Source organism: Anarrhichthys ocellatus, unplaced genomic scaffold, assembly GCF_004355925.1.
Source record: "Anarrhichthys ocellatus isolate YVR2014 unplaced genomic scaffold, GSC_Weel_1.0 scaffold7, whole genome shotgun sequence".
In the NCBI taxonomy this organism is placed as follows: Eukaryota; Metazoa; Chordata; class Actinopteri; order Perciformes; family Anarhichadidae; genus Anarrhichthys; species Anarrhichthys ocellatus.
The window spans coordinates 5536563-5563165 of NW_022280037.1; the positions used below are offsets into that span (position 1 = coordinate 5536563).

General features: G+C 41.9%; 1 protein-coding gene across 1 annotated transcript in view; it reads right to left on the reverse strand.

Annotated features, from left to right (window-relative positions):
- Window positions 1–986: 986 nt before the first annotated feature.
- The window catches only part of dcdc2c (doublecortin domain containing 2C), a 31428-nt gene continuing 5811 nt past the window's right edge, over window positions 987–26603 (reverse strand). Inside the window, exons 8-12 of the mRNA XM_031847843.1 lie at window positions 24814–24914; window positions 24177–24305; window positions 21159–21228; window positions 12960–12968; window positions 987–1145 (exon numbers count right to left, since the gene is read on the reverse strand). Of these exons, the coding sequence (XP_031703703.1) occupies window positions 1000–1145; window positions 12960–12968; window positions 21159–21228; window positions 24177–24305; window positions 24814–24914 (455 nt within the window). The 3' untranslated portion in view covers window positions 987–999. The remainder of the gene's footprint in view (window positions 1146–12959; window positions 12969–21158; window positions 21229–24176; window positions 24306–24813; window positions 24915–26603) is intronic.

Here is a 26603-nt window from a genome sequence, read left to right on the forward strand (position 1 = left end):
GAAACTTCTTCTAGTCGGTCAACAAGCGTCATTTCAAACTTTGATGTTTTGACTGATTCTACCCAGGCGTGAACTGTATTACCTTAAAGCATCCCGAGCATCCATGATGCAGCAATTTGGTACGAAAACATTTTCTCTAAATTGTCTCACACTTTGTCATACCCATTCTTGATTCTTTTCTGGCCAAAACTCAAGTTTCCATTTATGAAAAATGTCCGGTTAGGAATCTATCATTACGGCAATCACTCCCTCACCGTTGTATCATTTCTTCCCAAACATTCATCTCATCTGAAAGCCTGTAGACCGTCCCTGGGCCATTATTTCCAGATACACTATTATTTCGCACAAACGGTGATCTCCACAGGCAATCTGCATCTAGCTGTGGCATACGTTTGCCGTGGGAATAGAAATCAGACACCTGTCGGTGCGGGGGGAGGTCTTTTTTTTTTTCTTTCTAAAACAGCTTCCAAGCAGCCAGGCATATCAAAGCAGCATTGTGAAAATGTCTCCTTGGAGTAAGAGAAAGTTAGGTTGTAAAATAGGAAAGGTATTATGGTTGCCAGGCATTGGGGACTAATATAACACTCCTCCTTGTTGCCTTCATTGTCACTGACATCTGGGACAGTAATCATACCCTAAATGGAATCACCATGATGATGACAGCTTTTTAGGATTCATCATTTCTCTAAATACCTCAACAGTATACTACAGGCACAGAGGATCTGTGGAAGAGTGAAAAAGCAATATGCCTCTCTCAAAAACAATAAAAACACGTGGGACATGTCTGATGACCCTAAGGTCTTAAACATACACACATCATCGTAACGTATCTAAAATTTTGTATCATTGGCACTATCTTTACATTATTTTTGGTGCAAAAAAACAAATAAAACAATTTCACAATTTGTGTCTATACATCTATTAACCTATATCTCTCTCTTTGTCTTATTCACATTTTAAAAGTATTTTAAAGGCGACGGTGTTGCAGCGAGGTTTGAGTTACCAGCAGTTTGGATCAGTCTGTTGTCTAAATATCTCCCTGGAGGACTGTTTCAAATGTGTGATTCCATGTCCTGGGGGAAATAACAGCAGTTGTGAATGCCATATTGACAACGTTCTTTGCCCCAGTGTTTTCACCATGAGATCTGGATGCAAAGCGAAAGAATAAAAATGATGTTGTAGGGTCACAGAATTGAATCCATGGAAACTGAACACATGTATCATGTGAAGACCATGTGAAGAAAAAAAAGCTGTGTGGCTTAAACGGCATGAATGCACCAAAACAAGAAACATGAAAAATACATTTTATAAGTTCTAATCCTATATCCCTCTGTTCACTTTGTTCATTTATCTCTCTTACCATGCCAAATCCCTCAGGTTTCTCTTCCTGTAAAAAGTAAAATTATTTTTGATGACTCATCTTGAATAACACTTGACTGCTCGTTTGCAGTTGGCAGATCAATATCATTTGTATGTTGTTTACATTTCCTGAAAATGTGGTTAAGATCTCATTTATTCATTTAACTCTTATCCTCCTCCTCCAAAGGTGAGGAAGGTGTGGGTGGAGGTCTACAGTCCTACAGCTTCACATCTCTCCACAGTTTGCATCGTGTATCGTTTGTCAGAGGGAAATATTGTGCTTTTTACTCCTCCACATTTATTTGACACTTTACTAGTTACTTTTTACATTAAAACATATGATGTAGTACTGTACTACTAATCTACCGGTATTATACTAAGTATCTGATGTTGGTTCCACGTTGAAGTAACAATAAAAACACAGGTATTTTATAAAACAAGAATAATATATTCTATCTATATAAAACCATGATTCTGCACAATACGTCTTTTATACGTTGATTACATTTTGCTGATAACATTTTTGTGATTTTACTGAACATTTTGAATAGTATTTATATACTATGGTATTCCTACTTTTACTTGAGGATCTGAGTACCTCTTCCACCACAGGTTGCCGTATAGTGCACCTGACCGTACAGTACGCAGTCTACAGGTAAGACCTCTATTTATTCTGCAGCATTTGCACTGCCTATATTGCATACATAATTCAGTTCGCTCTTACATATCTCCGCGACTTCATTAATCTGCGGTTGCATCCATTGTGGCCTACTTCTTGATCAGGCTGTGGCTCAATACTCTACATTCACTGAACCCTTTTCTGTGGAATGTTCAATCTTAACGTGAGTCAGGTCACGAAAGACCACACAGCTGGAGATTCTGATTCTAATCATGTAGAGGAGGACATCATACACATACTTGTTTAATTGGCTCATATAACCGTGTTGAGCAGGTGCTGATAACATCCCACATGTGCTGTTCTTCATAAGTGCGTGGCTCCTCCACCATCACCAAGAGAAGCGAAGAGGGCAAGCAAATGGATAGTCTGCTTGAGATATCCTCTGAGTAATTTCACCCTGTACATTCGAGTTGCTTCATTTCAAAAACCCTTCCCCCCCCCGCCCAATCCACACATACACTATTATATGAAAAACATTATTAGTATTCACCAGAAATTAAGGAGAGCGGGAGAGGGTTGCCATATCCAGATGGATGCCCCTTAAATCGGTCTTCAATTAGTCTTCACTAACTTACATCTTCCAGTTGAATTCTGATGAGCTGATCTGGCAATTTACTCAGCCTGGCTGGAGAGCACTTGGTGCCCCTCCTGAGTGCAACCTAGCTGCTTTTAAGTATTGTGAACCTTTGATCAGTGCCCCCTTATTACGTATAAAAGGCAATACCATTAAATTCTGCATTGCCTCATCTCCTTGTCCATAGTACTTTCCCCTCTTCTGTATCAAAGATCATAGGCTCATGTAATGAAAAAAAAAAAAAATTCTGTGATGTGTAAAAGTAAAGCAGATGATAATACCTTTTAGTTAATATATCTCACATCTCTCCATTGCTACTATGGACCTGTGGCCTGTGTTCTGTCTCTGTAGCTAGCTACTTCCCTCTTGTGGCCAACCAGGACACAGAGACGCCTGAGACACTTACTGAGGTCAACATTTTCCCTTTCCTCCTTCTTGCATTTTTTTTAAAACAAGAAGAAGATTAGAAATGTGTATAACACAACAACTACTGGCATTCATCTTTAGTGCCGGCTACATGCTCCTTGCCCCCCCTCCCCACCACCACCACCACTCCGTCTCTGTAGAAAGTGGATCACCAGGGGAGCTAAACCCTATCCATTAACATATAGAGTCTTTATTTAAATCCCATTCACTTTTCCATCCATTTAGAAGAGTAATGCCAGCAGGTTACAGCGATGGCATTGCATGAGGCCCTGATTGAGCTTCAATTTGATCATTTTATCTGATTGTGAGGTAAACAGTATCATGATGGATAAGATCTCATTACAATAGGAAAGTGAGAGTTTAATTTCCTGTACATGTTCCATCTTTATTAATGTCAGAGGCAGCAGGTCGTCAATTGCATTACAGGCCTTGATACTCCGGCTGGGCATCCTGCTTGACACAAACAAGGCCAGCGAGCCAGTTTAGAGGGATTACATTTGGCACGATCCTACGGCCAATTTCGATTCGCTTTTGGCGTTAATACTGCTTTTCACGCTGTAAAATTATTTTTTAAACTCTGAGTGTAAAAAACAAAGCATTAAATCTTATGCCGTTCAATTAATCAACACTATTGTTGTCTCCTCCCGATGTCTTGAGATGGCTGTGCCATAGTGGCAAGAGACTAGCTGATGTAGAAACAGCCCACTTGTTGTCTGTCAAGAAGGAAAGTGCAGAAGAAGACAGTGACTATCACACCCTGACACCACCCATCCAGTGATAGAACGAATCGAGGGGAAAAAAAACAAACTTCAATAATAAACCTGTCAACACTCCAATCTGAATACCCAGGAGCCACAACTGTCTCAACCCTCCTCCCCTGGCGATAGTCATCATCACGGACACTCTCCTGAGAGACTGCATCTCATCTATCAGTCAGTCACACACACACACACACACACATAGACATGGCCCGCTCATCACATCATCTCTATTTGTCCCATTATGTCCTTAACACAGTCTAAAATACCTCTGCTGCTCCAGGAAGGGAACTGTGGAGGGTGTGTGTGCCATCAGTGGCTTCATTACTAGCACCGGGTATTGCCTATGCCTGTCGCTAAGACTCTGAGACAGCCTTGTTTGTTTGTTTCCCCGCTGTAATCCTCAGTTGAGGTTTGACGTGCAGCGTGGCGCCTTAGCTGTGTTACCCACAGGCCTCTGGGAGCTGGAGCTCCGTGCCATGTACCAGGAAAAGAGAGAGAGAGAAGCACGGGAGACTTACACCCCCTGCACTTGATCATTATCATGCTAAATTTATATTGATTGCTGTAGCTTAAGAGCTAAACGTGAGTTATTCCCCCGACGCAGCCCCTGTGTAGGATCTGTGGCGGTGGGTTGCTGGTAATCCAAAGAAACCACAACATGTGCGCTGTGTTTGGCCATAGATATGGTAGCAGACACTATACAGTTCCAGGGAACCATTTAAGAAAACCTGACCTGACTTAGAGCAGTGCTTTTTAAACGATGGGTTGCTCTTGGATTTCACATTACATCCAACCCTGCGCGCAGAGACTTATATTGGGAAGGGGTTGCCCTGAAAGGACAGGTACTTGGTTCTTCAAGACTTTCCCAGGTTTTTACTGCCCTTGCTCTGCTGGATAAAGTTGCATGTTTGTGGTGTCTCTCCTCCTGCAGGCAGCTTTCATCACACATGTGCATATGTGCTTTGCCCTTGACATTATCATCAGCAGATTTGTGCTAGGGGCCCCGAGGTAAGGTTGAAATACTGCTGAGGCTTCTGAGAAAGTGGCCCGCTTTAGAGAGAGTGTCCAAGGGCTAAATACCCAGTACCCAGAGACAAAGGCAGAGGAAGGGAAAAAGCTCAGTAACTGAACCTAACAGAGCGCCCCTCAGGGGACAGCAGTAATTAAACAGTGATTAAATTAAGGGGCAATGCGGGCAAAATGCAGACTGATTGACACTCTGCTGGCTCTCTCTCTTCCTCTCCCCGTCTCCCTATCTCGCTTGCTGTCCCTCTGCGGGTTCAGCTCTGTCGTGGAGCATTGCTTTCTATTGACCTCCAATTACTCACCCCACTCTACATTCTTTTAGTTCCAATTTTCAAAAACTATTTTCTTAACAGAGCACCCTATAATTGCACATTTGTGTCTGAAAGGGCTGAGCTGCAGGGATTGGAACATTGAAGTTGAGTAAAGGGGGCGGGGGGGGGACTTAAATGCATTGTGTCTTCCAATACTATCAATGTTTACTTCAGATAAACTACAATCACTCTAGCGTTGCAACCAGAGCACTATCAGTCTTTACTACAGATAGACTTACAAAAGTACAATCACAAGAAGCTGCCAGTGATTTAGAAACCGTACTCATGCGGAATCCAAAGCGTGTCTCCCTTTTTCCGAGCCTGTACCCGGGCAGCTTCAGAAGTGCCTTATCAAATACTCTCCTAGGGGGGGGGGAAATACTATAAATTACCTTTGGTGACTCCTTAAACCCAAAGCAAATAGACAGACAGAAGAGCTGAGCAACAGCAATAAAACCAGCTTTAACAAAACAATCAGAAAAACCAAGACACAGAAATTGCCTCCCTGCAAATCTGAAATTCTTCACATGTCCCTGGCTTACCCTGCTTACCACAGTGCCCCAGGTCCTCAGACCCCTCGAATAGATTTTTATAAACCAGTTCTTGTGCATGTGAAAATACGTACTGAGGGCCCTTAAACAATCTGTTAAGTCTTCTGATAGTGAGGAAGCTCCTCTTAGTGTGTAATACAAATTCAAATATCTGTATGGAGATGGATTACGGGGCAGACAAAGAACAGGGGCCTACTTTAGTGGATGAGTTCAAGATGACAGCTATTGATTAAGTGCTCAATGAGAGCACACCTATGAAAGGCCAGCCACCACACAGCTCATAAAAGAATCATATATAGCTCATACAAAAGGCGCTCAGCAAACACACAGGCGTGTGTAGGCGTGAGCACATTCTAGCCTGTCATATCGTACGCCAAATAGTTGACAACCTGCTTGGTTTTCAATGGTCAAAAGCCATTAAAAATGATATTAAACTTTCCTGATGTATTTTGAAAGCACATACTGTAAGCACCTATATATCTAGTTAACTATTGAAGGAAGCAGACATCAACAGCGAGAAGATGAGTGTGCTTTCGTGGCACGAGGACAGAAATTATTCCTTACGCCTGAATCCATTATCCTTTGGTTTGGCACCACACATTCCTTTACTCTTGACAGTGGTATTGGAGGGAAACGTGGAAGGATGTTATCAAAGATAACGTGTGAATTTAATTTCTTGGTGAAACAGCGGAGCTGGAAGACTTAGCCCTCCCGAGCATAAATTGTGCAGTCAACACGCGGTTGTCAGGGTTTGTGATGATGCCGTGCGAAGACAGCTGTAATCGCAACAGCACTGCCAGCCTGACCCACCTCATCATCCTTGACATTTAGCACAGCGCTGTTTCCCTCTCTCGCTCTCTCTCGCTCTCCCTTCCTCGCAGTAAACAAATGTTTTAACCCTGATTTGTATCAGTGTAACCAGAGGACATGTAGTGACACAAAGTGTGGAAAACATCTGAGAGATGGAGGGGGTGAGAAAAAGAGGCAGAGAAAGGGAAATGCAAGGAGTGAGGGGGGGAGTGAGTGAACATGGGGAAAGGAGTGAGAAGAAGAAAAGAGATAGAGATAGGGGGAAAGAAAAACAGAGAAAGAGAGGGAGACAACAGAGCAGCATGGAGAGAGATTTGGCCAGACTGCTGCCTAACAAGGGGGCTTCTGAGACTAATCTCTAAGGAAAGCTGTCAGGTCTCTGCAGACCATGTTCTGATGGAAACTAGGCAATAAATGCTTCTTAAAGTCATCATAAATACGTAGCTTCCTGCCTAACAGTCACTGCTCAGACCCGGGTCTGAGCTCATTATTCTTATTCTGTACTTGCAGGTGTGCACGCCAAGTTACAGGCAGGAGCACTAAAAGCCCCTTAACGTTAGCCTCTGCGGGATACATGGCTCGCTTCTGGGACCGGCTCATCAAATCAAGACTCTTTTCTTTTTCTTTTTTTTTCAAAACCATAAGCAGTGTTGAAAAAAAAAATCCATACTTGACTTGTGAGGTTTTGAAATTTTGAATGCACTCAAACAAACCATAATTGTTCAATGAGCAGTAAGACCTTCAGAGTGAAAACCCAAACATTAAGTATGTATGGTTTCTATTTTTTCCCTTACTGTATGGAAGTGTGTGGTTTAAAGGTGGCTCATATGAATAATCAACCAGTATGGAAACATCTCCAGTTAAACCAAATATGTCAGAGAAGAGCATTTTACAGACCCATCAACTGAACATTTTCAATATACAATTTATTTGAGATCCGTGAATAGCAATGACAAAAGGCACGTTTGACTTGATTAGCTATTGACATCTCCCCTCAATGAATGAAGGCAGCGGTAGATAAGGCAATCACTGCGCTGACATAGTGTAAATAAATAAATAAATATGCTCATTTATCCCGGTCTCCAGATAAAGGCATAAGGGCACATAAACGCATGAATGGACAGCGTCTCTCAGCAGCCTGCCTGCCTCCCTGCCTGCTTCCCCTGCCTGTCTGTCTGTAGAGGCTGACAGTACAGCGGCGTGCCCTTCATTATCACCGGGTAATGCTCATCACAATGGCCGTGGCTTTCCTCCATAAAAACCCCAAGTCTCACTCACAATAAGAAATAGGGGAGATAAGGTGCAGGAGACCATTTCTCTTGACATTCACGATGGCAAACTCATCAGTCATGCTGTCAAAGGCACTGGTCTTGGCTAGTTTAGGATTTATGAGAAATAATGATGGGTCGAAAATAGCGGGTAAGGGCTTTGCTTTTACCTTTGGTTTGGGAGTGTTGTGTATCGAGGCACGCTCTGCATAAAACCCAATTTCTTTTGTCAGTGACCCTTGCACTGATATCACATCCAATCTCACCATGTTTGGGAGCTTTGGCTGGGCTTGTTTGAGTCGGCGCTGACATTTCAGCCTCACATGACAAAAGAGTACAGCGGCAATAAGCTTATTTAAAAGGGAGAGCATCACCACAAGCATTACGAATGGGTGCCACTCTTTTTTGAATTACAGAAGTGAGGGTCTAGGCCTCTGCGCTGTTAATCACACTTTAATTCATCCTAGAAAAATCAAACAGCTCGGACTAAAGAACATTAACAGGGACCTGTCCTCTCCCGGACCCCATCTGAAAATGGGGGATGACAGCAATAATAGCATGTGTCAAACACTCACATTTTCTCTTCAAACTACTGACAGGCAGTGACAGATGCTCCCACTGCAATTGTCTTTGTAAACATTCTGGGACACACTCCCATTCACGTCAGAGCATTTATTGTCATGTACCACAAGGTCTATAAATTCAACGTAAATGATTAATTCCAAAGTCATTTGAAAGTGGATTTCAATATTGTCGCAAGGGCAACATGGCTGAATCATATAGCACAACTATACAACTATAGATTATAGTCAGTCGGACTTTTAATGGGATCCCTATGGGACCATACTGCAGGGATGTCCTCAAGCATCAAATTATTAGTCCATTTCAGTTTATTAATTACTATTCTTAATATATCTTAAGAGAGTGCCAGGAGATATTATAGACTAACTACCTAAAAGCTGCAAACGAAATGCTCGACATACATTTACATTAAACATATTAATGAAATACTAGATTGGCTGGGTGTTTGGCTCGCTGTTTTACTCGAAAGTTCATCAACCAAAACGAAGGCGCATGCTGCGAAAAAAGCAAAGTGCAACATTGCTTGGAAACAAAGTGTTGAGAAATTACTGGACATGAGAGTTTGGGGGCAATTTTGATTCAAGTATGTGAATGAGACCTCTCGAAGCTCAAGGGTACTCGGATCTGTGTGGAAATTAAGCCATGAGATTGTAGCTGAGAGGATTGTGGATTGACAGCAACATTAGCCCCTCAGCACCTCTGCTATATCACACTATGGCTCTGTAAAGTAGAAGGACAGGAAAAGCAAATTAAATCTTCTTAATAGTAGCAAGGGATGTACAGTCAGGTTGTTTTGAACCTGCAGGACTGTACAAGTGCAGCACATGAAGGGTGGTGTTTTTAGTGGAATAAAATGAAGTGGCTCTGAAGTGTTTTGGTTAATGGGTCTACTCCAACCAACTTCATACAAAAGGCACTGCCATATTTATATCAATTTGAAACAAGCTCCTTCACAATGCCTTCTGGCCTATTCTTGAAGCAAGTTCACAGGTCACGCTCTACTCTTTGCTGTTAACTTGAATAGATGCATTAAATGCATTACATTACAGACTTACTCAGTGACAACCGAGTGAGAAAACACTCGTAGCCCGACTCTGAGAGCACTCCGAGCAGATGGCTTTTGTTGTTGCTTTGTTGACGGTTTTCTCACTGGCTGTTTTTTTTTTCTTCTTCTCCAGGTTCAATGACACCACACTGCTTTGCCACAAAGACTAACCTTAATGTACACAAAGCCCAGTCGGCAAATCTTTGCACAAGCAACATGCATGCACGCACACAGTTTTTAAAGGAAGGAGGTACACAGAGGGAGCAAGGCGTTTTTCAATGCATTTAGATGAGACCTTTAACAAAAGGTCCCTAATGCAGATATCAATGAACCAAGGGACTGGGCTATCGGAGCGAAATTGGCTGACGGAGGGATGTCACCCCTGTGCATGAAAAATGATGGATGCCATTTGTAAACTTCTCCTCTGCCCTGCTGCCCCTCCTCTCCTCCTGCACACGGACACAGGCATCCCTCCTTCATCACCTGCTCCTCCACTGGTTATTAAACAAGGAAGCGAACCTATGACTTTGCTGACAAATAACAAGTGGTCTGGTGAAATTGGCACTTTACTGGCTATTTCAACCGACTGTCAGGGAGTCCACGGAGGACCTGTGAGATTTCAGTGATGACAGAATAGATTAACATCATGGACTTTGTTTTTCATCTTCCTTTCATTTTCCATACTATTCTCCGAGGACATCAGCAAAATGAAACCAATATCTATGAACCCGCAAACAGACAACTGGAGCTTTCAAAATATTAGATTTTGTGTTTTGGATAGGACAATCTACTGTTTCTTTCCACTCACGCCATGGTTGTGCTTGATTTGAAAAGCAAAGGCAAAACCTAAATCCATCTAATTCAGATGAACAGATTGCTCCATTACAACATGCACTTTTTATACCCTGAAATAAAACAGATTTATGTTTCATATATACAACCTCTCACTTTTTGAAAGCATAGGGCTAAGGTCTGAATGCAAACATCAACACAGGCCATGCATAATACAACAATTTCCAGAGCTTGCAGAAATCATGCTCAGCATATAAAGTGTAATAAGCAACATAATATGCATACTGAGCATTTCTAAGGAAACAATGATATATTGCTAATCATCCTAGAATGAATTATGGCCGTTTTAAAAGTGGTGTGTTTAGTCAAAGGTACTGAGGTTAATACAGGCAAACAGACATCTCTGCTGGAGAATGAAAACTTCCCAGTGGAGTGCGATGGTCGGCCTAAACGCCGACATTGTGCTTTCGGTGATGGAGTGACTTTGGGAGGGTTTGTGGTCTGCCAGTGTTCAAAGCTGTGCCTTGAGGGTAAGGGGTAAATTTGCTAAGTTAATCACATAATGAGGCCAATTAAACACGAGAGAACCCAGGTGAACTGGGAGCTGCCACAGAGCCTCGGACAAACGAGGCCCTGCTGATTCCTCTGGACAGAGGCTGGACAACCCAGTTTCAGCTCGGATAATCCTCTATTAAGTATTCACTTCAACACTTATACAGTGTATCTTATTAATGTATGTACAGTATATCGGATTATGTGTCTGTGACTCTGTATTGGGTGAATTAATTTAGCCGGAATGTGTACATTGACATCCAGGGTAGCCAGGATTAGGGCTGCAACTAACCATTATTTTCATTATCCTTTAATGTGTGGCTTAGATTTTTTTTAATTGAGCCTACATTTACTCTATAAATGTCAGAAAATTATAAAAAATTCTCATTGCAACCATGCGTCCACAGTGATGTCTTTGAATTTGTTTTGCCAGACCAACAGCCCAAAGTAAAACGGTTTTGGTTATTTCAAAGAGATTTTGCGTTAATTGTTTTTGCGAGTGCGCTTAACTAGTTTAAAACGGGCATTACCTGGTTGGGATAAAATGACGTCACATACATGTACATTCTATACAGCAATAAGGATTTAGCCATGTTTGAACCAAAATCTCACAATTGTTTTCTTCTGTTGCCAGCTGGCAGTCAATCTGATCAAACTTCATGCACACAGTTCTAAAGGAAGTAGATTAGCTGCATCTGGACCGGGTTTTTCTACTGTTAAACTCTTAATAAACTAGAAATATGTCCTCAATCGAGTGCAGATCTCCGCCAGGGATTGAATGATTACAACCCACAACTGGCTAACCCCCTGTCTAGACACCAATGAAGGCGTCGTAAAACACACTTCATTAAAACTCAAAAACAAGCGGTGATGTATACAGGCAATCGGCTCAAAGTAGTCGTGTAAGACATTTTATACAATCTTTCCAAAAACAATATTTAACTCACCAAGCTGTCTGCCCACGTAGCAGCAGCTGAATGTTACTAACTATGAGTACTGGTTAGTACCATTAGCTGATAGCCAAACACTAAAAAAACTAAAAGAGTGTTAACTGTGTCTCTGGGGGTGGGAGATTCACTCAGCTGTGTTATCACTAGCAGCCCCTACCTGCCGGGGGCCGGTAAAGAGTAGTGAGTGAGGAGTCAGCAGGCAGTTAATGCCAATATAAAAAGGGCAATTAAAGGTGTTTTGAGAAAGTGTGAGTCACCACAACCACGAGAGGTCCTTGAGCATGCAGCTGGGCAGAAACTGGGCAGAAAAAAATAGTATGCAGTTTGCGAGATTAGCTGTGGACAGACACAGAGGTGCACACTCACTCACTTACGAACACACACACACACACGCGCGCGCGAACGATCGCACGATCGCACGATCCTCCTGGCGCGGACTTATACTTTGGTTTGGTATTTTCTAATCATTGTTTCAGCACTAGATTGGATTTATCTTGATAATGTTCAGGAGTAGTATTAAGCAGTCTGTCACTCAAACCTCAAACAACACCAGACCCATTTCACCTGAACTTCTGCTAAAATTGATCAAATATTCCTGACATTGCACCCCTCCATCAAAAACAAGCATTTTGGTGGCTAGCCTGCACACGGTGTCCTTGATTGTTACTGCTGGGAAGTGTTGTTGACGAGATTATCTGAGTGTTCGAGTGCTCTTGGAGGGTCTACAGGAGGATAAATCACTCTGGCAGCAATTAGACTTCCCTGAGTGCTTCCTACATACCTGAAACTTCACAGGCACAGCAGGCCTGAGGTCAACGAATAGGAGGGTTATGCACTGAACAGGATGAATGGTAGTGAAACAGTATTTTACACTGTATATGTGCCATCCTCTTAAACATAAGAGTCCTAAGAGCACTATAATCTTGGAGTGTTGCCCCCTTCCAAACTATTTCTACTTTAAGTACAGATCGAAGGGTTGGAGCGTTAAGAATCCTTGCGTTATGAAACAGAAATGTCTGCCTTATTCTGTTCAATGAGCTACGGACTGTGGGTGTTAAATGCTGAACAGAACTGGCCAAGGATAGAATATCTTGCTTGCAAGCTGTAGGGCTACCATGAATGACAAGCTGTCACGGACACAACACAAAGCAATAAGTAATTGCAGAAAGAGCAGTGCATTAAAACATGAATACATGTAGAGTTAGATGGACACTAATGAAAGGATATTTCATCGCCATCAAGGGTTTATAAAAAGGCCCACCACTCTGCCCACCACCATCCACTAATCTGGATGTAGAGGATTTGCCCAGAGTAAGATGGACAAGGGAAATTAAGGCAGGCACATTTACACCAGATCATATTGCAATGATTTGTTAATAAAATGCAAAGCGACAGTCTGGATGTGAGACAGCGACTAAAGCGCGCCCATGATTTAGACTTAATCCATCATTATCCCGCCTTTGAAGTGACCTCGCTGTGCGTGTTCCCACTGTGACCCAGAAGCACACTCACAGCGTCTTCATTAGCCAGGATGAAACAGAGCCGCAGCCCACACGACTTTGATGTCCCGTCCCGTCCACACAGACATACAGATGCACACACAGGACACCTACTCACACATCACAGATATCCTTATCCCTGACTACACTGAGGCATGGAAAAACATTATGGTTTTTAATCAATTATGGCTCTCACCTTTGGGGCAGCACATTCATTACGTATGATAGGAGTAGCTAAGGGACAATATTCCAATTGCGTGCCGAGATTGAAATGAAAGAAATTGTATGGTTAGAGGGTAGACAACGACTGCAATTTCACACAGCCGAACATCCCTGGCTGGATTTACATATGTCCACACAAAAGGCCTACACTGCTGATATTTCACTGATATAATTTATGTGTACCCAGTGATTTATCGTCCTTAGATCACCGTGTAGAAATCAAGCACAGATCTCCTAAAGAGGTCCATGCATGCCGCCAGTAAATGATAGCCGTGATAAAAGTTTACCATGGCAATGAAATGGAACGAATCCATCAAAAAGGCACAGATTGCCGTCATGCAAAACGGTGTCCAATCAGAGGTAGTTATGTGGTAGGAAGTAAAAAAAAAAAAAAAAAAGATTATACACATGCAAAACATGCATGCAACAACACTGGACTTTGTTGAGAAAATTAAAAAAAAGCAATCAAAATACTTCCAAACTTCCTGTTATTAAAAAAAAAGGTAGCCAAGGAAGATGTGCTGATAATTAACTATACATGTACATGTACTGGGATCAAAAGATGTACATACACAGCTCTCAAGTCAGCTAAACAGCAGACGAAACAATAGTAGAGATCAGTTGATGTTTAGGTACTCTACTGAATCCTTGTGTGAAATTAAAATAACAGGTTCATTATATGGGACACTACTTCCTATTTGATGTGCACTATTTTTCACCATGGAAGGTTATGGTTGTTGTCAGGGTAAGCAGCAGTAAAAGGCAGTTGGAACTGGGCTACATTAGCATCGGCCTAAATCTAAAGGGTAAAGGGTAGGTTAGTAAGAATTTACAAGTTAAGTATTTATAAGTAAGTGAATACATCATTTTCACATTTTGATAATCTTATTCATACTCAAAACTCACTCAAGTCAAAATGATGTCAGGTACCAGATTATGAGTAAATATGCACGTGTCTTTATTTCTCTGCAGCAAAAACTGATATATTTACCACTGTGTGAAGACCACCCGAAAGTAAATACCTGGCAAGTGTGGCCAGAAAATGAAGTCTAAAAATCTTTAGAGATCTTTTTTAAAGCTGCTACTTTGAAAATAAAGACATTGAAAATATCACGTATTCATGAGAAAATGTCAACAAAAGAAATGACTCACTATGTAAATTGAAGCGTTCCCACAACAAAATGTGTGATCCTTAAAGAAAGAACCCATCTGTGTATTTGGCACTCTGCTGGTCTGCTGGAGTGTACTACCATACAAAAAAAAAAAAGGTGTGAGCACCCATGCGGTTAGCTCCACAACACACATGTTTCTGCACGGAGTGGAAGAAGATTTCTTTCCCCAGGCAATGGCCCGTCAGGCCAGACAACCCGGCCGGGTGTTAATGTGTGAGCCGGGTACACCGAGTAACAACAGGGACATCTGCCCTGGGAATGCTCACATCCATCTTACTAAGGACAAGCCAGTCTGGGAAAACGAGGGGATGGAGCGAGAAAGAGAAGGAGAGAAGAAGTAAGAGGTGGGGGGACAGGAAAGGAAGCGGTAGGAAAGAAACAGAGAAAAAAAAAATGTGTACACGTATGCGTGCGTGCACAGTGCTGGTGGTGGACAGGAGCTGCAAAAGGAGCAAATGAGTGAAGACAAGGTGACACTAGACAGAAGGGAGAGGTTGGTGTAACAGTAATAGCTAACTAGACTGTCGGCACCATCTGCAGACAGTGAAGGCAGAAAGAATTACATAAACATGTAATTCTCATGATGTTACGATCATTAGCAGGCATGGAGTGGACATTAACATCTACAATACAAAACACTAGTGAAAAGCTGAGACTTTACTGAGTGAATGAGACAAATGCACTTTTAAAACTTCGTTTTGCGAACCACTACTGATAGAAGCACAGCAAGAACCTTATGGGAATAATGGTTTTAATTTAATATTCACACGTTTGTTAATAACTCATTATGTATTTGCAAAAACAGATTGCTACTCTCATATTTAATCAAGCATGACATAAGGAAGGTCAGTTGAGAGGACAGCAGTAAGTCTCAGCTCCCACCGTCATGGCCGCTTCATAACCATCTGGATATGACCACAAACACTGCAGTCAGCAATCTGGGTGCAGTGATATCATGTGGCATTCGCCATTTGTTTTTATTTTTAGACCATTTCCTCATCACTGTATAATCAGTATATATGGTCTCACCGATACAGCACTCTTCCCCCCCCCGCGCTCTCTCTCTCTCTCTCTCTCCCGCTCCCTGGCAAGCTGGTCACTGTCTGAAGCTAATGGCTGAGAGCACAGCTAAAATCTCTGTGTGATAAGGTAATGTGGAGGCAGGGAGCGGGAGAGAGAGAGAGAGAGAGAGCGCGGGGGGGGAAGAGTGCTGTATCGGTGAGACCGGGGGGTGGGGAGGCTGTGGATGATGTCAGTGGGGAAAAGGTCTTTTTATAACACCACCTGTCCATCTTGCCTGCAATAAGATTCCATACAGGTCTCAGCGCATGTGGAGATTTTCGTATAAAATGACCTTCGACAATTTTCATTTCACTCACACAACATTCAAAAGTTCATTGGCCCTTTTGTCCTATTCAGGCTGTGACTGTGAGTGCCCTGCCCAATAGCTTGTATAGACATTTTGCTGTAAAGAGGTGTTTGTGGTGCATTTACCTGGATAAAGGTTAAAAAGAAAATGTGTTCTGAATACACTTTATATCAACTTGGCTGTCCACAATTAAAGTGTACAAGCAACAGAGTTTATCCACAAAGAATCATGAAGAAGCACCACTTTAAATATTTTTGTTTTCCAGAGATGTGCTCATTAGTTTCTTGGAAATAAGTCATTCAGCATGAAAAAAAGCATAAAGAACGACTAATCCACTGAAGAAATCTTAGTGGACTACAACCAAAGCGATCAAAGAGAAGGAGCAGCCCTAACATTGACGATCAATTTGAGTGGAATAAAGTGAACTGCCAACTATAATACATAATCACTGCAATCATATCACAGCAAGAGAACAGAATTAGTATGTGCCCATTATTTCCAGACAACTTTGTGGACCCCCCCCCCAAAAAACGGACCTGAAACACTCAAGCCTCGAGCCTCCTTTCTGAGCAGAAGAGCTAATTTGACGTCACGTTGACAACAATTGTTGGGCTGCTCACTGAAGCGTTTGAGCTGGTCAGAGTGCTCGCCGTGTGAGGCCACTGACGTGTTATTGACAGATGGCCAGGCTCCTGCCCTCCACAGGACACCTCAAACCCAAACAACTACTGGATACACCGAGGTGATCCTCACATCAATATCCATCTATTATTCACATATCTGTGCTGGCTCGCAAAAAGAAGCAGCTCAACTGCATTTCATAAGTGCTAGACCCGTATATGCGTGTTGCAGGGAGGGAGCCCAGCTACTGCCCTGCGTTTGATCCGACAGTTGTGGCGAACTACCTTTCGCACTGTCACAGCGTGACACAGAACTGCGATTAAGTGGGTCAGTGATTCTTATTGTATGCAGTACAGTCGTTAGCTTTTATGGAAGAATACATCATGTGCACCAGTTTTATATTTGAAGTCAGGTACAGGGAGGGCAGGTTTATTCATTTGCACATTTCTTTCGACACAAAACCGAGGTCAAGCCTGAAACTTTTCTGCATACTAAGTGCATTTGATCTGAATACATAACCAGGGAGGAATATTTCCGTGCGGACGCCCTCCGTTATGGTACATGCTGAAGAGGAAGAAGCATCAGTAGCAATCGTACTGTAGTTATACAAGTGGCTGTGTCTTCGGCAGTTCTTGAGGGAGATCTAGTTTATTATTCCTTGTTTAGTTGGCCTCTCTGGACTTCTCTCATTGAAGTGCTTCATATGAAGTTTAAAGTAAAGCACCACTACAGTGCGTTTAATATGAGGTGCTTTGGTTTGCTGTAGTACATACCATCACACGCTCTCTTTCTCTCCCTCATGCTGCATAGAAATATTAAAGCTGTGCCCCGAGGTCAACAGCAACAGCCCTCATTGTGCCCTTGTGTTCTTCATAGCCCCCAATATGAGAGGCGATGACTCATTCTTTTGATCCACTCCAATATCATTAAGTTATTAGTTGATTTCAGTGGATTTAATCAGCATAGTAATTCCTCTCTATGGGAAGATAAGTCTCTCTCAAGAGCAGTTACGCCGTTCACTATGCCTGCTGATTAGACACAAACCCCCAAAATAATTCATCAGAAAACTGCAAAAAATAATTTATCAAAAGTGCTTCTCACAAAACCCGCTCAGGACCTTTGCTTCTTAATAATTAAACTCCGCAATTAGGCATCTTACCATGCACTCAGTGTGAGGCTCCATGTAATATTCATAACCACACATAATTATGCAATATATTCACTGAAATAAGAGGCCATATATTCACGGTGGGGCTGTCAAGAGGCAAGACATTTTTATTTGGTTTATAACACCGTTTCATCTTATACATGAGCAGCTGGCTTCTGGAGACAGAAGAGAACGAGGACGTCTGGTCCTCAGCAGTCTGACACTGTATTCTGTGGCTCTGGCTCGTAGAGGAAAGAGAAAGAGAGAGAGGGAGAAAGGGGGAGAGAGAGAGAGAGAGAGAGAGAGAGATAGGCACTGAGTGGCGATGCTCTCGCCATTAGAACCACTAATATCTAAGTCTATCTGCTGGACACAACAAAGACAAACCTTAGTGGTTTCATACATTGACCACAAGATGCAGGAAGAAAGACGAGGCATTAAATTAAAATTGAGTCGAGATGGGGTGCTGTCTCGGGATGTATTGTATGATAAATTATACATAATGCTCATCCCAGCTTGGTGAAGAACTATAGAAAAAACAATTGTCCCAAAGCCCTTGATGGTGCCTGAAGCAAATAAGCAACAGCAGCGGTCTACAGTGGACACACTGTGGACAAGGTTGGCTTTCATCTTGAGATGCGGTTCAAAGCTATACGGGCTAAGCACAGAACAAACTGGCAATCAAAGCTAATGCGTAACTGGGCAGTGGTGCACTTCACAGAGCCTGTCGTGTCGAATGCAGCGGAGATCACACACAGACGCCTCTCTCACATCACAATAGCTGATTTTCAACACATGGCCTTTGGAACCTATTATTTTTCACCATGTAAATGTGAAAAAAAGGAGAAGAAACGTATTACTGTTGGGAGCTGGTGTCTTTTGAAGGCCTTTCATGACATGTATATGATGAATGAGAAGAAGAGCATACATTTTCTTCGACTTTACTGTAGTTCACAAAGGCTCTCATTCTCCCTCAGCGAAGCCATCCCCCAAGGATACCATTTGCTCTACAAGGATGGCTGAACTTAGCAGAGGATCAAAATGTATTCTGTATCATAAAATGTATTGTAGTGGACTAACATCCATAGAACATTTGATAACTTTAGTGTCGCAAATATTACAAAGCTCTTTGTGGACAGATTTCATAAGCACTTAATATCCGCACCAAGCATCTGTAACGCTCACAAAGTTGTTGCTACATGTAACAACAACACAATAACATGGAACAAGCTGTATCCCCATATGGTTGATGAACGCTGTTGTGCCCTACTGTATATGGAGCTCCACCATTCTGCATTGTCTTTTATGTATTGAGATTACAAGTTGAATCAGATATTAAATTATGTTATTTGCATTGTACATACCTTTTGCTTGAATTTCATTTTCCTGCAAAAAAGGCAAGATAAAAAGAACATTATATATATATATATATATATATATATATATACATCAATAAATTAAAAATAATTCAAGAGTCAAACTATCCCCTCAAGCCTTCTCACACAAAACCAGTGTGTATTTTTTTTTTTTGTCCCTGTCATATGCTGAACTGCAAAACAATGACCTTTTGGGATATGACACAATTTTACTGTCGGTATAATACAGATGTGATTAACATAAATAAGACTTAAAGTCAAATAGGCGTAAAGGTCGTCATTCAGGACTAGTCTTGGGTCCGCAAGGTGATTTACAACAACTTAATTTGACTGTGTGGAGTAATTTATCTGTGACAGAGCAAGCCATGCAAATCTCTGAATGTCTTGCGCACGTACAGGCGACAATATGCCATGACTACACACATCTCATATCTACCCAATCAGTCAAGATGCTTTACAACTTCTGTCAGAGGCCCTAACAGTTCTCGTAAATTACAAGGCCATTGTACATGGTGTCAATAACTTCTGAAGGAGAATCTCAGCCAAACTGAACCCAGTGGTATATCTCTCGCTTTTACACATGGTAGTCAAGATGGAATACCTCGGATAAAGTATATGAAGGAGGTCGGAGAAGTACTTTGATGGTAGATTTGCTTTTATAAAAAGGCCTCCTATTTTCACTCAGCTGACAAATTCCTTTCAAAAGGATAAAAACTGGCCCAGATATTGACATTTTGATGCAAAGCAGGTGGCAGGCAGGTTTGATTATGTTAGAGATCACTTGCATTTCCTTTCACATCCCACTTCCCTCTACTACGGCTCCGACGAGTCTCCTGCTAAGCTTTGCATCTGTGCCATCTGCAGATATAGTGTGACAGCTCGGGAATGTGAGGCATGAATGATGCCGAATCATTCATAAACATCAACAACGAGTATGCGGGTCTGGAGTCTGCAAAGCCATAATGTGCTGTGATATATTTCAAATGCCCCCTGCAGTGTCCATTGATATTCTGCAGGGAAATTAAAGCCAGTACGAGATCATTGTATCAGGATGCATCTCAACCTCTAGTGTTAGCAATATGAGGATAATTGAAAGAGAATACATGTGTAAAAAGCAGGCACATGTGTATGATGAAAAGCATTTGCTGGAAGGTGCTGTCTGTTAGGTAACTGTGCATGTATGTGTACTTTTATGATAGCATGGATTACACGTGAGTGAGGTAGGGAGTATGTTGTTAGTGCAGGATGCAGTGATTTTCCTGGTGTCACACTGTCAGGGCAAACCTCGGATTGAAGGGCAGACAGTGATAACCACGTGCAGGGATTCACATCCCGTTCCATTTAGCCACCTTCGGAATTTTTTCACAGGGAACAATTGAGGATGCCTGACTACCAAAGCCTATGTTTTGTAAGCAATTACAATGAAATTGTCTCAACCAGCTGAACGGCATACACCCTCAAAAAAAGGAGAATGTCAAATTCACATCATTGCTTTGGTTTGTTTTTTAGCACTATGTTATCTTTCCCCCCCCATAATCAAATGTGTATAGCGCTTATTTTGTATTTTGTCAGATGTGTTCTTCTCTAGATCAATCAAATAAAAGTGAGACCATGCAATTCTACTTAGAGTGAGAAGTCATGGAGGGGAAGTAAAATGGATTTTCATAAGGATTTTCATCGTAACAGGGTACATCTCATTCCGTCTGAGTGGTTCCAAATTACAAACGACATGGGAAATATAAAGAGCGGTGAATAATCCCTGGCTCTCAGCATGGCACACCTTGATGTGCAGGTGCCTTTAATACAAGAATAAGTCATCCGAGATTGGGGAGGCAAAAAAAAAACCACTCAACCAGATGGTCTCCATAAACCATGGCGTAAAGCTCTCCCAGATGTTGAGAGGTGGTTGCGGATCCGGTGACATGCAATGTGAGGGAGGAACTGGTAATGCAGAGTGTATTAGTGGTCTCTTTATGGGTGCATTAGGTGCTGCGGAGGGGAACGCGGGGGCCGCCGCCGCTGCTGCCAGTGAGCTACTACCAGGCTTTATGCTTTGATGAACCTACCCTTGAAAAACCGGGACACTCGTGACCGTATACTGCAGCGCCTGGGAGACACCTCCCTCTCTTTAGCCTCCTGGAAAACATAAATCAGTTTCTCATATCATCATCTAGTCATATTCAATGCATATGCAGCTCTAATCGGTAAATCTGTCAGCTTTCTCCCCTTTTGGTGATATATCAGATTCGTAATACTCTCCCGCATATGCAGTAAATCTCTGACAAGGCCTATGTTTCATAAAGCTCAAAGACAAAGCTGCATGAAGCGGAGAACTTCACTTGAAAACAGATACAGAAAGTGGAGAAGCAGCTAAGTTTTAGGATGTCTCTGCACTGAAAGCGTCAGTGCATTCCAAAGTGTCATCTCTCTTCTTACCACTAAACAGTGGCCCAGACAGGAAACCAGAATAAATTTCCCCAGTTCATTGTCCCCACTGAGGACTAGCAGAACATCTCAGTCTGATTAATGGCTGTACACTGTCTAATGAACAGTAATTGAATGGTGTAATGCAGTAGGTCCTTAAAAGCCCAGAGGAGTCGTCTTCCTCCGCCTGGCTCTCTGGAAACGTAAGGCGGTGACATTGCCTAGAGTTGATTATAGTTGACCTTGCATGCGGAGAATAAGGCCTTTGAAATGGCTAACCTAAGCTTCAGGGAATAGGAGCACAGAAAAACAGCTGAAAGACAAATGAAATGGACTTGCATTGGAAAAGGAAAGGAATGGATCAATGCGGCGCTCAATAATGATTCGATTTTTTAATCACAAAATTCTTAAGAAAAGGAAGACGATTGATCAAACATCCCTAGTCCTATTGACATTTCTAACAATATTAATTAAGAAAAAATGCTTAGCTCACTGGTTGATAAATCAGCCAATATTGTTAAATCAAAACAAATGATAGTTGTAAACACAATACCGCACCAGTGAGTGCAAATCTACCCTTGTCCATATTTCCTTAAAGTGTATGACATCTACAACATAGACTGAGTCCCCCCCTCATGAAATCAATCAACTCCTTAACAGAGTGCACTCTAAAGGAAAACCCAACCTTCAGAAAGCCCAACAAAAGTCAGTCAAGTGATTATAAGAAAAGCTTTGATAAATGTGCATCGGGCTCCAGTCCGCCATCCTTCGGTCTCTTCCACCGAGATAGCCTGCCTTCACTCCCAGCGGACATCTCCACTTGGCAGAGATGCTGAATCTCGTTATTCTTTATTTGGCCTGGACCACACAGGTCAATATCACGCACACACACACACACACACACAACTGCCTCACCGGTGTACTGTCTGCAAATGTATTCACTATTTAAATTCAATGCAATAAATCATTTAAAGCTTGGGCTGAAAATGTAATCATGTAATTGAATTTGGTCATCAATATCTACTATATATATGCACATATATATGGAGTACACGGGCATTTCGCAAGCACATTTGAGCACCGGAGTGGGAGGAAATCTGTCCGAACACAGCTCAAAGTATGAGTCATAGCGGTGCAGTTATCCCTCATTATTATTCACAGCCCTCTAAATGATGAGGCTGCCGACGACGAGACAGCAACAGTCTGTTTGGCCTCAAAGGGAAAACAGGAAAGTATGCATCAATGATGGTTAGACTTTAAGTTTGGTAAGTCTCACCTGCAGTATCATTATTTCTGGTCCGATGACAACCTGTATGAATATACTGGAAACAAGAATGAACAAAAAACAAAATTGCCGCCAAGACAAATTTTAGGAAAGTAGAAGGTGTTCTAATAAAAAAACAGTCTCTTTACTTTAAAAAAAGTTTTTAAAAAGTAGTTTAAGACCTCCTTAAGATGTGTTCTGGCATGAGGTTTTAAACTGGAGAGCTTGCAACAACAATCCCACCTTTCCTTATGTCAGTCTTTGTTAGCTAACAAATCAAATCGTGCTTGGCAAGATGATTATTGCAAAAAGTAGCTGAGTTTGTAGCAGGGATTTTTTTTTTTTTTTTTTGTATTATTCAATGGGCTTCCCTGCAATCCATAGCCATATCTGAATCAGCAACACTGCTCTATGACTAAAAGTGATAAGTAATGAATTAAGCTATTGATGAGGTCTTTAGCCAGGGTCATAACTGGCCCCCAGAAGTCAATAATTACTCTGATAAGAATATCTCTATTGCAAAAGTGCATACGGCAGCAAAACCATCACCACACCAAAACATTCCCCTATGGTGTAATTGCCACTGCTTGAAATTATAGTTTTCATTAAAACAAAATGTTCAAGGTTATTGATTGCTTAAATAAGACTCAATATCTTCCCATTTCAAAGCCGAATGAAATTGCTTGGAATAGTAATAACAGCCAACTATTGTGTGCATTCATCACAGTTATGCTGCTTCATACTGCTGTCCCTCGAGGATTGTTAGAGCAAAATAAGTGTATTTAAATGACTGTAATTTCGAGGAACCACGGATCCATGCAAAAACATCTGTATGCACAGCTCAGCCCTACTTCATCACTGGGAACGTACACAATCACCAGAGTCAAATACATCAAATACAACCACATACTGTTATGGGGCTCTACTCTAATCACAAATGCACACTTCTATGTCATTTCTAAGCTTCGTGCTGTGATACACGGAGTATTTGTGACCACAGCTAAGCTCTATGAACTCTACAACACTACATAAAGTTGTACCTGGGGCTCAGGTGTCTTTAATCTTGTGTCTCCGGTACCAGCATTGTGACCTGTGCCTGTGTCTCTTTGCCCGGTAGAAAGGCTGCGCTGCTAAATGCAGAGTCCACAATACACAGAGAGAACCATGGAGACAGAAAATCAGGTTAGACTCAAATTAGACGAAAGTATAGTTGCTGGAAGCAGGTCTACGTGTTGCTTTTACAATTATGGGAATGCTGATCACCATAATTGCTGGTTAGACCGTCTTTATGTGACCTAATCCAAATGCAAATGAAAAAATTGGACATAATAATAAAGTTAAAAATGACCTAAACGGGAAATAGTACCTACATGAAACTCATAATAAGGGTACTTACATGTTTCCTGGAACCTGCAGACAAAGACCTCTGCAGAAACAAGCCGTTTGAAACATGGAGGGAGGCCTTGCAGGGATTCGCAGAACAACTCCCATCCACATACTCCTCGTCAACTATCTTGGCCTCAACCTGCAGAGAGGGAGAAAACAAGATCCCCCTTGGCTTACACTGTACTGTACTGCTGTATTGATTTTGCTAAATATTTATATATTTATGCAACTTGTTCTGCTGAGAATTTGTGAGTCTTGTTTTGAACAGAAAATGATGTTATACTGTGCTAGAAGTGTATTCTCAATTTTCAAAATACAGAAGAAAACACAATAGGAAGGAAAATGAGGAGAGGATGCTGTAGCAGCAGACACTTTTCCATCCAACCGAACTAAGCTTGCTGTGATGTTCAACTCTTAACCTTCTGTTTGTCTCCACTGTCAACAGGTTCTAAAAGTACGAGTACAATTAGGAGTACATATTTAACTTAAATGGACTCGGCACGTGACCAGGTGGCCTATGTTTATCTACGGTGATGTTCGTACTAGGAAGTAAGGATTGATTCCAGTCCTAAATAGGACCAAACTGTTCAAAGGTTGCATACTAAAGACCTCATCAGCTTGCAGTGCTGTATGTGGTTGTGTTTTACCTGATCAATAGGCAGGTCCACCTTCAACTGGCCGTCTTCCTGCACCTCCGCTGCTCCTGCCATCTCACTCCTTTTGTTTTGTGCATTGAACACGCTGCCCTCTGAGAAAAGTGATTAATCACAATTACCTCATCGGCTGGCAGTCACCGTCTCATTCTTGTGCACACTCATTCTCTCCCTCTCTATACCCCTCCATCCCTCACTGCCCTCTCCCTTTGCCTCTCCTGTTCAACTCCACGAGAGATCAATGTTGCTGTCAAGCCATTTATTTATTTAGAGTGGTCCCACAGACGAAAGGGCCACAGAAAGCCACAGCTGCCCTGCCACAAATATGGCCAGCCAGCGTGAACTTTCAGTCCAGGGTTACTTCCTGACAGTGAGAGGTTGCTCTTGATGCATGTGGGGAATCGCTTATATGGAAACGTCACACTGTTTTCCTTTGTAAACAAACTCCTTTTTGTCTGTGGCTGCTGGACGGGGTGGAGTGTCAATAATTAAACACATTATTGAGCTTGAATCTACGTCAATAGCCTTAAGTAGTTTGATGTAAATAATAAATTTAAAAAAGCACGGTAGATTAATCAGTGATAAGACAAAAGAAAATATAGAAAATGTATGTGGTTAACAGCTAGATAAGAGGCAATCATACAGCTACAAAACATGTAGACTTCATTGTGTTTTTTACTGACACATTGCACTGAACTCCAGTTAGGAAAAGACAAAATGACGAAGGAATTCTAGTGCCGAAAGCTCTGATCCTGCACCAGATGATGCTTGTGAACACCACTCAGAGCTATTTCCTGTACGAAGATGAGGTGAAGAACTCTTGGGCCTTTAGTAATGTGTTTTGTGGGGGGGGGGGGGTCCTAAATGTGGCCAGGGAACTGACAAACAACAGCATCATCATGAGCACAACATGAGCAAGTCAAACATATGAAGGGATGGCGGGTTTCAACTTGTTACCATACCGTGTAATGTGATATGTGGTACAGTAGAGGATGAGCCACTGTATTACTGTGAACAGATGGTAAAACAAATGGCCGTGAAAACATCTACTACTGAATAATTGGATAGAGGAAGGAGACACACAATTACTGTGAATTAATGATAAACACAGTACCGCCATAAAACAGTACAACTGCTGCAATGTTCAAAGCCACCAATCTAAAAGGAGTATTTTGTCACTTTTATGCTCTTTCCGTCAGCATCATTTGTGATTAATAACTTATTACCGTGTTGATCTCCACATCAGGAGAAAATTAGAGCATTTTGTTTCTCGCCCACATAGTTAACAAGGCTTTCTGGATACATATTCAACAAAATGGCCCGATTGAATTCATCTACGATTTAAGCACCGTTGACGGTGTCTGAAGTCTGGTTCTGTTTAATATTCACAGGGAAGCCTGGTTGATTCTTTCAAGCAGCAGGGAGCTGGGTTCTGTTTGGACTTAAAAGAACAGGGTTGACAACCCAAAGAAAGCTCCTTCACCTGCCAACTGTAAGTATTTTTTGCCTCTATGTTACCAACTCGCACTTTAACTCACATCTCCTCACATACAATCACTGAGGAATGTATAATGGTGAACAAGCCTACATGTGTGCCCAAATGTAGCCCTACACATGCACACACATACTGTAACCACTTCCATAGACATATAAATTGGTCAACAGGATTCTTCCTATCGTCTTAGTGAGAAAGGAGGTGTTGGAGGAAAAAAACACACGAAGAGGACAGGGGGGCTCGAGAGAGAGAGAGAGAGAGAGAGAGAGAGAGAGAGAGAGAGAGAGAG